General features: G+C 36.1%; 1 protein-coding gene across 8 annotated transcripts in view; it reads right to left on the bottom strand.

Moving 5' to 3' along the window:
• The window catches only part of WWP1 (WW domain containing E3 ubiquitin protein ligase 1), a 125,172-nt gene that overhangs the window by 65,042 nt on the left and 45,130 nt on the right, over positions 1-15,000 (bottom strand). For 7 of the 8 annotated variants that reach the window (XM_034668266.1, XM_034668269.1, XM_019797156.2 and 4 more), the window contains 3 exons: positions 8,212-8,349; positions 8,050-8,116; positions 3,959-4,143 (listed from right to left, as the gene is read on the bottom strand). In XM_034668266.1, coding sequence (XP_034524157.1) covers positions 3,959-4,143; positions 8,050-8,116; positions 8,212-8,349 — 390 coding nt within the window. The remainder of the gene's footprint in view (positions 1-3,958; positions 4,144-8,049; positions 8,117-8,211; positions 8,350-15,000) is intronic. The other variant, XM_034668268.1, reaches the window with a different exon arrangement.

Raw genomic sequence — 15,000 nt, 5'->3', positions numbered from 1 at the left:
GAAATTAAGTTAGGAAATCAACTATGCTAACACATTAAAAAAAATAGCCATACGACTATTTTCAATACAAAAAAAAAGCATTCAATAAAGCCTTGACAAAACACTTGATAAGCAGAATCACGAGAAATTAGTGAATAATCTAGATTATCCATCAGAAACCCACAGTAAGCATCATATATTAACTTTAAGACATTAGGAGAATTTCCATTAAGGTCAGGAACAAATTAAACCAGAAACAAAACAAGGAAGATCATAATCATCACTCCAAGGCTGTTGATTACTTTGACAATGCATTAAGGCAAGAAAGAAGTGGAAAATATTAGAAATAAAATGATGAAACTCATTCACAGAGAATAAGTTTATTGAGAACACTCACAAGAATCAACTGAGAAACTCTTTGTACTGTTTGACCAAAACATTTTTAACACAATGACCCTATGTAAGTTCAGCATTAAAATTACACTCAAGACCTATCTAAACAAAACCAGAAAACATTACTAAGAGACATTTTAAAACAGAAAATGGATGGAGAGAGACATAAAATATCCCTGGATGGGAAGATTCAGCACCTTTAAAAAAATAGTATTAACTCTCCTTGAAGTGCAAATACTGGTAAGGAAGCAGAGCAAGAGGAATTCTCATTCATTGCTGGTGGGAAAACAAAAGGGTACTGCCACTTTGGAAGATAGTTTTGCAGTTTCTTACAAAAATAACCATAGTCTTATTATATAATAAAGCAGTAATGGTCCTCAGTGCAGTTAAGTCAAAAATTTATGTCCACACGAAAACCTGCACATGAATGTTTATATCAACTATATATATAACTGCCAAAAACTAGAAGAAACCAAGATGCTTCAAGAGGTGAATGGATAAGCAAATTAGGGTATATCCATACAACGGAATATTATTCGGCAATACCAGAAATGAGATATCAAGCCATGAAAAGATATGGAGGAGCCTTAAATGCATATTGCTAAGTGAAAGAAGATTCCAACTACGTGACATTCTTTTTTTTTTTTTTTAAAGATTTTATTTATTTATTTGACATAGAGAGAGACAGCCAGCGAGAGAGGGAGCACAGGCAGGAGGAGTGGGAGAGGAAGAAGCAGGCTCCCAGCGGAGGAGCCTGATGTGGGGCTCGATCCCAGGACCCCGGGACCACGCCCTGAGCCAAAGGCAGACGCTTAACGACTGAGCCACCCAGGCGCCCCCCAACTACGTGACATTCTGAAAAAGGCCAAACTAGAGAGACAGTAAAAAGATGAGTGGTTGGTGGGAGTGTGGGGAAAGGGATAAACAGGTGAAGCACAGGGGATTTGGGGAATGTTAAAACAATTCTGTATGATACTGTACTGGTGGGTACATGACAACATGCATTTCTGTTCTTTTCTTTATTTTTAAAGTAGGCTCCATGCCCAGGGTGGAGCCCAACAGGATTTGATCTAACAACCCTGAGATCAAGACCTGAGCCAAGATCAAGTCAGTGCTCAGTCACACGCTTAACTGAATGAGCCACCCAAGGGCACCAACAACACCCATTTCTTAAATCTCACAGAACCTATATAACACAAAGTGTGAACCTTGATCCCTAACTATGGACTACAGCTGATAATAACATATTTATACTGGTTCATTAACTGTAACAAATATACCACAGTAATGCAAAATGTTAATAATAGGTGAAATTCTGAGTGGGCATTATCTTTGATTGGAGAGATTATTACTGATATGTATGTATCTGTGGTTTTCAACTGGAGACAAATTTGCCCCCCCACTCCAAAGACATTTTACCAATGTCTGGAGCTATGTTTGGGTGTCACAGCTAGGGGAAAGAGAGGATGTTACTGGCATTTAGTGGGTACATGTCAGGAATGTAAAATACATCAGAAAGCCATCCACAACAAAGAATCATCTGGCCCAAGATGTCAACAGTGCTTAAGTTGAGAAATTCTGATGTGTATGTACCCAGCCAGCAACCAGTGTCCTGCAAAATAAACATCTGTCTATGGTAGCTGCAAACTAAACATAGAAAACTTAGAACTTAGAAAATTAAAATGGCACATATATTATATATTACATCAGTACGTGAGCAGTTTGGGGGCTACACATTGTAATTACACAATAATATTTCTGTGGCAAAATGGACAGATACATTAAGCATGAACTATGAATACCTTCACATCAGTTCTAATCATTTTGCCATCAAAGGAGTTTACCAAAACATCCTTTTGGTTTTAAAGATTTTAGGACTCTGAATTATAAGGGATTAAAACATGTTAACATGTTATACACAGAATATGCACACTCCTACCCATACCCATACTCCAACATGAGAACTGATTTTAAAGTTCCTGATTAGAAAAAGGAATACCATTTTGGTGCTAATGCCTTAAAGATTACTTCATTCCTTGAGAAGTACCTGAATTCATCCTCCCACTAAGGGATGACAGATCACACAAAAGACATTGGCACAGTGGTTGCTACCAACAGAGGAGGTTCCGGAAGTCTTTGTAAACTGGCCAATAGAATGATGACAGATGGGACTGTTTTGTCACATGTCACCAACAATTATCAGAGGAGGTAAAAACGCAATCACTAAGTTGGATGAGGGAATATTATTTGAAGCCTATCATAGTATGAAAGATGAATGATACAACTTTGAGACACTGTAAAAATCACATACATCAAAGCAAAGCAGAGGGCACAGAGCTAAGAGAGCTAGAGAGAGATGTCAATTACAGCTCTTCTACCTCCTAGCTCTGATCTCTCTGTGCCTCAGTTTCTCCTGGGAAAAAGCGAAAGATATTAGTATCTACTTCAATTAGTTATGGTGAGAGTTAAATCAGTAAATAGACATATAGTGTTTAGAACAATCACAAATGTTAGAGATTATGATTGTCCTATTTCCTAGCAGTTACTGTGAATGTTGTGGGAATTACTTACAATGGAGCCTTCAATTCTAGTTCCTTATGTGTTTTATTTTCACCCTGAAATTTCGGGCAAGGATAAATAAGAGAAGACTGTGGGAAGTGAATTTGTTCCCAAAGGGAACGGCCTATAAAGAACCTGACAAGCTATGGCGTATAAATAAGAGATCCTGCAACAGGTGGAGCCTCGGTTAGTCCTCCTCCCTTTTGCATCAACGTCTGAATGTACCCAAATACTAAACCATGCAACTAACCAGTGGTCAATAGATACTTTCATCAATCTACTCAAACAGCTAATTATTTTAGGAAGAAAACTAACTTACCAAATTCCATAGAGTTTAAATGTAGGATGATGACAAGAATGAAACAGAGTGGTGATATGAGCCTTTCTGAAATGAGCATTCATCACTCTTTTTTTTTTTTTTAAGATTTTATTTATTTATTTGAGAGAGACAGCCAGCCAGCGAGAGAGGGAACACAAGCAGGGGTGGGGGAGAGAAAGAAGCAGGCTCCCAGTGGAGCAGGGAGCCCGATGCGGGGCTCGATCCCCGGACCCTGGGATCACGCCCTGAGCCAAAGGCAGATGCTTAACAACTGAGCCACCCAGGCGTCCTGAGCATTCATCATTCTCACGCTTTTCATGAATCAGGAGTGAACTTAATAAGTAATTGGCCCTTTATCTAATTACTTCCAAAAGTATTTTGTGGCATAAAGCCTAAGAATCTATCATATAAGTACATGCTTAGTGAAATGTACTGTTACTTCTAACAGAATATATATTTGGAATACCCTCCTAAATAATCTAGAAAAATTCAAATTATTAGAAAATACTTCAGGTATTGTGATCTTTAGATTCCTATCACAGAACTGAAGATTAAGAAAGACTGTACAGTAAGAAGTATAGGTGTAGGTACATAAAGTTTAGTTTTCATTTATAAATCCATTTAAAATTCATTTATAAATTTATAAAATTTCACTTATAAATATAAAAATGAAATTTATGAATTTCATTCATAAATCACCATGCTTACCAGTGTCATTGGTAGGCTCAGATGTAAGTGGTTTTGGAGCTGGTGTATTTTTGGGTCTGGCAGCAACCTGAGTCGGAGATGAAGGTGTGTTGTCTCCATTAACTACATATGAACGGCATGAGTTTTGAACTACAGTGCTTGTGGGTACATGATTATCTATTCCATTAGTACCTTCAACAGCCAACCTTTAAAAAAAAAAAAAAAAGATGGCTTTCTTTAATAAGAAAATCAAGTAACTTTCCATAAGAATTGTCGTAAGAAAGATTTACCAAATTCTTAATACTCAAAGTGATAGGTAGAAAGAGTAATGAACAAATGATATAGCAAGCTTTTATTACATTAAAATTTAAATTACTTTCAGTTCTAAGTGTATCCACACTGGCAGATAGCTGTACACTCAGACACACAAATACATTAAACCAAAGTGAATTCAGTCCCTCAAAGTAATGATCGTCATACATTTTAAATATTTAAGTCTAAGAATAATCTTTAAGATGCTCTAAAAGTATTTTCAAAAAGCTTATGGAACTTTAAAAAATCAATTCCAACCTATTGTAATTTTATTGAATACTGGAAAATAAGCTAAAAAGGTCTTCAAATATTGATTACAAATTATAATGTAGTGGCACTAAGATAATGAGTACATGGTAATCAAAAAAGCTAAATATTATACTGCAGAATTAGAAGAATTTATAGCACATTATATGAACTGCAAATAAATAAATAAATCTACAATTACAAAATCAAACATTTTAAATCTTACTGACAGTGGATAGGGAGTTGGGCAATATCATGTCAAGTTAACAGTGTTTTTTCAAATATACAGGCTACCCTTGTGTCCTCCACAAAGCAGCCTCAATATTTTTAAAAATATATAAATTAGGGGCACCTGGGTGCCTCAGTCGGTTAAGTGTCTGCCTTCAGCTCAGGTCATGGTCCTGGGGTCCTGGGATTGAGCCCCGCATCGGGCTCCCTGCTCTGTGGGGAGCCTGCTTTCTCCCTCTGTCTGTGCTTTCTCTCTCTCTTTCTCTGACAAATAAATAAATAAAATCTTTAAAAAAAATAAAATAAAAATAGGGGCGCCTGGCTGGCTCAGCCATTAAGCATCTGCCTTCAGCTCAGGTTATGATCCCAGGGTCCTGGGACTGAGCCCCGCATCGGGCTCCCGGCTCAGTGGGAAGCCTGCTTCTCCCTCTCACACACTCCTCTTGCTTGTGTTCCCCCTCTTGCTGTCTCTCTCTGTCAAATAAATAAAATCTTAAAAATAAACTAAATAAAATAAAAATAAATAAAATACATAAATCAGATTGTGTCCCTAAGCCCTGCCCATCTATCTCAAATCTATTTCTCTCCAAGTTCCTCCTTGCTCCCCTTGCAGCAGATATACTGTGTATCAGTTTTATTGAATATGAAAACATGCTGTAAAGTCTTCAAATGTTTATTACAAGTTACTATACACAGGCAGTACTATTATAATGATCACAGGATTATCAAAAAAAGGCTAAATATTATATTCTAGAGTTGGAAGAATTTGAAAAGTGTAAATTAACTAAAAATAAACTCAAGGTCTTTGTACTTGTTATGTCCCTCTACCTAGAATAATGCTCTCCTGTCAGAACTCTGCATAGATAGTACATTTTTGGCTTTTTAATTGTAGCTCAAATGGTACTTCTTCAGAGATGATTCCCCTGACATCTCTCTTTAAAACAGGCCCCCTTTCATTCCTGTCACCTTGCCCTATTTCAGTGACTTCATAGTTCTTATCACTATCTCCAATTAGTTAATTTATTTCTTCACTTGTTTACTATCTACCTTTATCCCGCCAGAATGCAATTTCACAGGAACAGGGCCAGTATTCTTAGTGCTTGGACTACTGTCTGGCACCAAACAGGCACATAATAAGTATCTGATGGAAAATGAATAAATGAATGAATTCTACTCTCCCTTCCTTTGTCACCTATATATTTGGAACAAGATGTCTTCAGGAAGTTTGGACAGGTGAAGTCTGAATGAAGCTCCCAAGTGATTCTTCTGATTTGCACAGCCCACCCCAGCCACCCAGTGATCCTGGAGTCTAAGTAAAAGAACTCATCTGAAGTTTTCCTGGTGCTGTAGATCTAATCTTTCATTCAAAATGTCTTACTACATGCAGTAAACAACATTAGGCTTCAGACTGGTGGTGATTCAAGCTCCTTTTCCCATCTAAAATTTTATTTCAAAAATTATAAAAACATATAATTATAGATATAGATATACACCCCACACACACAAAATATCTTAATCCACCTAATTGTCATACCCTTTTAGTTCTTAATTTTCTCACATGGACACTAAATAAATATATTTACTTAAGCCAAATATATATTCAGAAGATATACTTATCTGTTCAAGTGCTCTATAAGAATCAATTAATGTCAATTTAGAAGTAATGATGTTAGTAATTCTGTGTATTAACAGAAGCAACACTTTGTCATACACCAGTATGGTTTTTTTTAAAGTATCCCTTTTTTTTTTTTTTTTTAAAGATTTTATTTATTTGACAGAGAGAGTGAGAGAGCACAAGCAGAGGGAGAGGGAGAAGCACGCTCCCCTATAAGCAGGCAGCCCAATGCAGGGCTTGATCCCAGGACCCTGGGATCATGACCTGAGCCGAAGGCAGACACGTAACTGACTGAGCCACCCAGACACCCCTACACCAGTATGTTTTTTTTTAAAGATTTCTTTATTTCCTTGAGAGAGAGCGCGCACACATGAGTTGGGGGGCGGGGGCAAAGCGAGAGGGAGAGAGAATCTCAAGAATATCAAGACTGACGAGGGGCTCCATCCCACAACCCTGAGATTACGACCTGAGCGGAAACCAAGAGTCAGAAGCTCAACTGACTGAGTCACACAGGCGCCCCCACCAGCATGTTTTTTCAAATGTAACAAGTCAATTTTACAGCAATATATTTTTATATTTTCAGGGATTCATTCCAGTATATTTGATTATATGTTTTTATTACAATTTCAACTGTTCTAAACAGAAAGCTTTTTATTATTTACTTATTTATTAAAGATTATTTATTTGAGAGAGAGAAAGCAAGCAGGGGAAATGGCAGAGGGAGAGGGAGAGGCAGGCTCCCCACTAAGCACAGAGCCCAATGTGGAGCTCAATCCCAGAACCCTGGGATCATGACCTGAGCTGAATGCTTAACCGACTGAGCCACCCAGGTGTCCCCAGAAATTAACTGTTATCAAATGTGAATGCAAGGGAGTTTCTGAGACGGCAGGGTTATTTCTGAGGAAAGACTATAATCCATGGAGCATGTATCTTTTAGTGATCTAAAGGAAGTTGCCAATTCAGATAGCAAAAAGATACCCATCTTCCCACATTATCTGAGTCTATTTACTGATAAAAATATGCCTAAATTCTTAGCACCACACTTGACACACGTTAAGCACCCAATACATGTAAGTACTATGACAATAGTTTATTATTTCTTTTTCGTAGAAGATGAAATATTTCCTTCCTGTTATTAGGATATCTAGTTCTTACTGAAACTCAAGGTCATTTTTGCTTAGAATAAAAATATGCCACATTCTAAGAAGCTATTTCCAATAAAAAATAGTGAAAGACTGATATATGCTACAACATGGATGAACATTATGCTAAGTAAAAACAGCCAGTAATAGAAGGTGACATATTGTATGATTCTTTTCCTAAGAAATGACCAGAACAGGCAAAGCCACTGGGACAGAAAACAGATTAGTGGCTGCCAGGAGCTGCAAGGAGAGAGGAATGAGGAGATACAGTTCATGAGTATAGTCTTTTTTTAAGGGTGATGAGAATTTCTGAAATTAGATAGTGGTGATGGTTATACACAAATCTACTGAAATATATTTTTTAAAAGGGTAACCTTGTGGTATGTGTATTATATCTCAATGAAGTTATTTCTTTAAAAACCACTTTTATAAGAATTCAAACAAATGACATGTTTAGATAGAAACCTTTAAATTCTATGGCAAACTCTAAACTAAGGTTAAAACGTAAAACTTTATATATGGAAAATGTTACATTACCTTGCCACAAATACTAAAATAAAATATTCTACCTGGAAGCTGGTCTTGTTGAAGGATCTCCATTTTCATGTAAGGCATCACCATTTTGCTGTATTTCTACTGAAAAACAAGAAAGCAAGCGAGCAGGTTTTTACACACTTCTTGCTGGGTTATTTTTCCCCTTCAAATTTTAAAAACACATAAAGTTATCTTACTGGTTGGAGATGAGCTGCAGTTTGTTAGATTTTCTTGCTCAATCACCAGTCCATCGAGCACGACTGTTAATTCACCAGTTTGCACTATACCATTCTTATTTTCCAAAGAAAGTTTTAATTGTTCTTTCACTCTTTCCACTAGAAAAAAAAAAATCTTAAGTTAAAAGCTTTTGGCACATACAAAATTATGTGTTAGGAATCAAAACTACACACCAAGAATCACTCTAGTTCAGTACTTGATGGCTATATGTGTAAAGAATTATTTGCACTTTCATCAGTAGACCCTTCTATGCTACATCAGGCTCACTCCCTTTCACACCAAGTTGAAAAACTCCTTGCCCCTCACCCACGCTCTCAATGTCATCTTTAATTGCTCCTCTGCACTGTATAAGGCATAGAGAACAAATAAATATATGCAGATAATAAGCACAACAATTACCTAAACTTGCTCTTCAGCCTATAAGACTTGTGGTTAAGGCAAAATTTCTGCATGGGAGTCAGGTAGTCTGGTTACTGATTCCAGCTCTGGAACTTACTGTTGTACCTTGAGTAAGTAGTCAAACTATATAAAGCCTCAGTTCCAGTCATTATAAAATGGAGATAATAAAGGCATCAAACTAAAAAGGACTGTCATGAGGTCCAAATGCAAAATCACACAGAAAGTTCTTAGCACCACACTTGACACATGTTAAGCACCCAATAAATGAAAGTACTATGACAATAGTTTATTATTTCTTTCTCATAGAAGACCAAATATTTCCTTCCTGTTATTGGGATATCTAGTTCTTACTGAAACTCAAGATCATTGTGCTTTGACTCCTATCTCACAGAAATACATTAAGTTTTTAGCGATCCCTTTACTATCCAAAATGAAGCCAATTACTTCAGTCTGATATTCACTGGCTCTCTGCAGCTTTTGGAACTATGGAACATAGTTCTTTTTAGATTATGTCCTGAACTTTGGTCTTTCCTATATTTAACAAATTTGGGTGTCCCCCCTCCCCCATTTATCAAATGTCCAGACTAAGCATACTAATTATCCAAATACAGAAAAGACAAAAAAAAAAAAATCGGGAACCAGTATAATCACTGGACAGAAATTATTTGCAAAATTTTAAGAACCATATAATAAAAGAAGGCCTTTTAGATTATATACCCCAAACTTTATGCCCTCATAAAACCTCATTTCCACTCCACATCACAAAAATATTAATAAGAACAATTAGAGACTAGGCAAAATACAAAAGTATGGGGGAAAAAACCTACAAAAGCACGAATTTCAGCTTTACCTAGATTCTAATCATCTATACCTGAAGAAAACTACACTGGCCACCATTCTATTTCATTTTTGTGTTCACTCTCTATTTAAAGTATCTGGAATGTGGAGATTCAGTTCTTGTTCCTAAAATATTTAGCTTGAGTAGATTCTTAAAGAATAACCTTTCCAAAATCCCTTTAATCTAGGTCTCTTAGTGGTAAATTCTCTCATTTTTTAATCTGTAAATGGCTGCATTCTCATATTCAAAAGATTCGTTAGCACACTATTTTATATTGATGATAATCTCTCAACTCTTTGAGGATATTTTTCCCACTATCTTCTTCTACTACTACTAAGTCTGCAATTCTAATTTATAAATCCATTCAAATGATCCTTTTCTCTATAGCAGGTTTTTTTTTTTTTTTTTTTGGTTTTTGGTGTCATGCCTTGATGAAAGCATGACTTTATCATCTTGCTTGGGATATAATGGACCTAAGAATTTATTTTTTATCAGTATTCAAACACAGCCATTAACTCTTAAAATATCTCCTCTACTCCATCCTCTATTGCAGGGGTTAGCAAACCGTGGTTACAGGCCAAATCTGGCCTCTTACCTGTTTTTCTGAATAGTTTTATTTGAACACAATCATGTTCATTCATGTACATGTCTTCTATGGCTGCTTTCCCACTATAATGGAAGAGCTGAATACGTACGAGACTGTATGACCTGAAAAGCTTAAATATTTACTATCTTGGCCCTTTACAGGAAACATTTGCCAATCCCTGCTAATAACGGCTTCTTATAATTTATAATCTTTGATGGTGAGTTCATTCTCTGATATTAGACTAAGTCATCTTTGGGCTTTAGTACAGTCAGGGTCTGTTTCTAATTCTGTCAGTGGTTTGAGGGCACCTCCGAGAGTCTAGACTACAGGAGTCCAAGCTCAGCTCCCCTATCTGGTTATCTGAAAGTGCTATCAGCATCATCCACTATTCTACCTCCAGTCTGTAAGATTTTCCTTGTCTTTACTTTTTATTTTTTTGGAAGAAGGGGGCCTTGAAGACCACTTTGCCTCTTTTCAAAAATCAATGCCATAAAAATTTGTTCTATCCAGGACAAAACTGCTCTGCAGTGGGGTGTTGTTTACAGCAGCTAGCCTTTCACAATTCTGAACAAGGAAAATTGGGATATAACATTTCTGAGTCATAAAATTGGGAGGACTATCACATAAATAATTCCCATCTACATGTGTATGTATGTACACTGGCAGAGGGAACGAGAGTATTCTTCTAACAGTATAAACAAACCAACTCAGATATATTCATCTACTCAGTATATAAATGCCTTATGTGTACCAGACACCATACTGAGAAAGCAGGATAAACACTGACCAGCCTAAAGTAAACCTCCCTACCATTACTCCACTTATTTAACAGACTTATCACCAGAATTTGGGGGGCAGAGGGGGTTAGAGGGGACTTGACTAAACTGAAGTCTCCAAAAGAGCAGAAATTGTGTCCATCTAATTGAGTGATGTATCCTCAATACCTTCCAGAAGGTTAAGTGCTTAATAAATGTTTAAAATAAAGTATTAAGACAGGACTGTCCTCAGGGAACTTGTAATTTTACAACTTTTAATTTATAATCTGATTTTTCTTTCCTCTCAGACATTCTTTCTAAGTTTTAATAGGGCAACAGAACAATCTGAGCCTCTGAGAAGCTAGATATATGACTAGATGATTTATCCTTCCATCACCAATTTGTCAAAAACATATACTCTTTCTTTCCCCACAGAAAATAAAAGATCTTCAAAAATCTTGTTTTTTAAGGTTTCACATATTTAGATTTAACTCAGTCAAATTCTGAAGCCATTTTAAAAAACTGCTTGTCCACTGTATTATCTATTGCTAAGTAACAAATTATCCTAAAGTTTAGTCATTAAAAATATCAGTAATCATTTATTACTGCTCAGTTTCTGTGGGCTAAAAATTTGGGAGGGACTAGAAAATCCGCTTAAATGGTAGCTCATATACACAGCTAACAAGCTGGTGCTGAGAGCTGAGAAGAGGCCTCAGCTCCTCTCCATTTAGGTGTTTCTATAGGGCTTCCTGAGTCTTCACAATGGTAACTTCTGACTACATAATCCAAGACACCAAGGCAAATGCTGAAATGTCTTTTCCGACCAAGTTTTGGAGGTCCTATGCTATTACTTCTCTCATGTTCTGTCACAGACCATCTCTGATTCAATGTGGGAGGGACCACACAAGGTGTAAAAACCAGAAGGTAGGAATGCTTGGGGCAGTTTTTGAGGCTGGCCACAATACAGATTATACGACTATAACAAAATTTTAGAAACAAAACAAACTTGTAATGGGTTACAAGTTGTAATAGTCCCAAGAATAACCAGGTGTTCTAAATACCAGGTCTTTCCATTATATCACACTATGAGTCAATGTGCAATAACTCACCAAGTGCCCATCTCCTGGTACGTCACAAAATTAATAAAAATTTATAAAAGAAATAAAAAACAAAGTAATAAATGTGTAAGAAGAAAGTAGATAACTGAAATATAGGGATTGAAAAACATTCTCCAAGCATAAAAAAAATGGGAATTGGATAAACTTTAATGTCAGAAAAAATATTAAACTTCTATCAATCAAACCTAATGAAAAAGTGGTAAATGATTAGAAAAAAAAGAGCTCATATATCAGTGAGAAAACAAAGAACAACCAACAAAAAAAGGTACAAAGAATATAAGACAACCACAAATGAAATACAAATGATCGATAAATGTGACTTTTTTAATTACTAAAGAAATGCTTTGATAAAAACAATCTTCATTTTTAAAATCTATTAGTATGGCAAATATTTACAAATAGGCACTCTCATATGCTTCCTTATGTGTACAAATTAGAGTAATGTTTCAGGAAGGCAATGAGACCACTATGCATAGCTAGAGGCTTCAAACTGCTCACTCCTTCTGACCTAGTAATTTCAATCCTAAAAATCTTTCTGAAGAATAGAAATGCATTTATATCATTGGGTATGAGAATACTATTTGTTCAAAAGCTTGGTTTTAACATATTTTAGTCTGTGCTGATACTAGGTGAATTTTTAAAAAAAACTTAAGACTTAGCAAACTAAACAAATTAGTTTTAGCTAAGTAAGACTAAAGCAAATTTTTAAATAAAATAAAATTTGACTTATGCTCTGTCCTCTGTCATAAATGACACATTTTTCTGCTGTGTTTCCCTACCATTCAATGTAAAGGGATAATTTTCAAATTATCTGATTACTGTGAATCACTTGGGACATAATTCAATTTAAAGTGAACTTAATGGATTTCAAAATGCTTTCCTCAACAAAATTTAAGCTCTTGGTCCTACTAACACCATAAAAAAAAACAAAAACAAAAACAACAAAAAACCCCAGTGTAGTCCCTAGTGTTTGAGTGGCAGTCATCTGATTCCTCCCTCGGGTGTTTAAAGTAGCTCTGTCTCAAAACTGAAATACAAAACGAAGTCCTATATACACTCCGATGTGGTTATTAGCTATACTACTTTTACACTTTTTACCCATCAATGGTGACAAAGATTCCTTCCTTAAACTCCAGTCAGGCTCCTCTGAGCCATCTTCCTGACGAGTCCTCAACCTTGGCCAATAAAAACTGCAAATGCTCAGCAAAGATGATCTCATCCACCACCTCCCCCCTCATTAAAAAACCTGCACACACTAACAGAGTTCGAACAACTCAAGGATGATCGTAGACCCACTTAAAGTGCCTGTCTGAGAAAATTCAGGGCTGCTAAAAAAATTTAATGTTTCTTCCAGTCTACACCAGTAAGAGGACCCTGACTACCCTATCTTAGACCATTTACTAAAAAGAGCTTACAATGGTGAATCTTTCCTCTCTCCCTTTGAGATGTAGGTGACCCTTGAACAATGCAGGATTCAGGGGCACTGACTCCCTGCACAGTTGAAAATCCCCCTATAACTTTCGACTCCCCCCAAATTTAATTATTAATAGCCTATAGATAACCAGAAGCCTTACTGATAAAAGAAACAGTGAACACATAAAATGCTGTATGTGTTATACACTATATTCTTAAAATAAATTAAGCTAGAGAAAAGAAAAATATAACTAAGAAAACCCTAAAGAAGAGAAAATGTATTTATGGTATTGCAGCGTAAAAAATCCAAAAAATATTAAGTGGAACTGCACTGTCCAAACCTGTGTTGTTCAAGGGTCAACTGTATATGTTATCTCCTATAATTCAGGAGTGTCTTTTTCAAGGACCTGAAAGCCACTCCTTGGAAAAGTAACCATCAGCAAGGACACAGCCTAGGACTCACAGTACACCTGGGAGAACAGAATCTTAACTAGCAGAAAAAACTGGCCTAATCCCATTTATACCAACAAACTCTTCCTCATTTCTCACTTCCCTGACTCTACTTAGTTTCCACCCACACCCACCCACCTCTACTTCCTCATTCTCACTTTGAAATGCCCAGTTACCTCTATACAAATACAAGTTGAGTTCAGATCAAGCTGGACCCTCTTCCTTACTGCAACAGTATTATTAGGGATTAAAATCTGTCCTTACCATTTTTACTAATATCAGGCTTTGTTTATCTTTAAGAATAGAGGGATTTTTCCTTTGCAGTTTAAGAAATAGTGGGACTGAAAGAAATATATCTCAGATAGCCGTATCCAAGCCAGATAACATACCACATATTGCTGCAGAGCCAATTAGATAACTTCCATAATTTAGAATGGCATTCAAGTGATCTGAAAGGCTGGAGTGCAAATAAGGGCTTAAATCTACATAAACTTCTGAGACAATGTATCAGAGAACTACATGAGCAAAAGCTTTGGTCATTATCCAACTAGGTTATGAAAAAAAAAGAAAAAAAGAAGGGTAAGGACTGGAAGGCTTGCTGGGATTTAAACGTAAAGAAATGAAAGAATTTCCCTAGTAAGCTGCTGTTGGATATCTTTGGGGAAAATATAAGATGATTTTAGGTTAGTTTAGTTGTGGGTTTTATTTAAGGTGGTAACAACTCATATTACACCACAAAGGCCAAAGAAGTAAATATCTTCAAACTGGGAGATATACCTATTCACATGAATTAAGCCTCCACTCTTACTTCAAATATATCAGGAGAAGGGATAGGAAAATATGAATTTATAAGAAGAAAATGTCAGGGCCTTAAGTACAAGAAGAAATCAGCCTCATAAATTTGAAGAGGGATAACATCCAAGTGCCAAGCCAACAGGCTACATCAAAGGTACCCAAGAATTTTATCAGTTATGAGTGTATTTTAAAATTCTACAAGGCTATCTAGAACTACATTAACTTTATATTATTCTAATTAAAATTAAAAGCTAAGGATCAGAAAACAAGTGTTCTAGTCAAAACTCTGCGATTACTTCTGTTCTTGAGCAAGCCACTTACCTTAAAAGTTACTTAATAAATAAAATGAGTCATTGGAATTAATGCCATAGTATTCTTTTATCTTTAAAGCACTA

The sequence above is a fragment of the Ailuropoda melanoleuca genome, chromosome 9, assembly GCF_002007445.2.
Source record: "Ailuropoda melanoleuca isolate Jingjing chromosome 9, ASM200744v2, whole genome shotgun sequence".
NCBI classification, from domain to species: domain Eukaryota; kingdom Metazoa; phylum Chordata; class Mammalia; order Carnivora; family Ursidae; genus Ailuropoda; species Ailuropoda melanoleuca.
The sequence above is the reverse complement of the archived record's forward strand: the minus strand, read 5'-3'. Positions and strand labels throughout refer to the sequence as shown.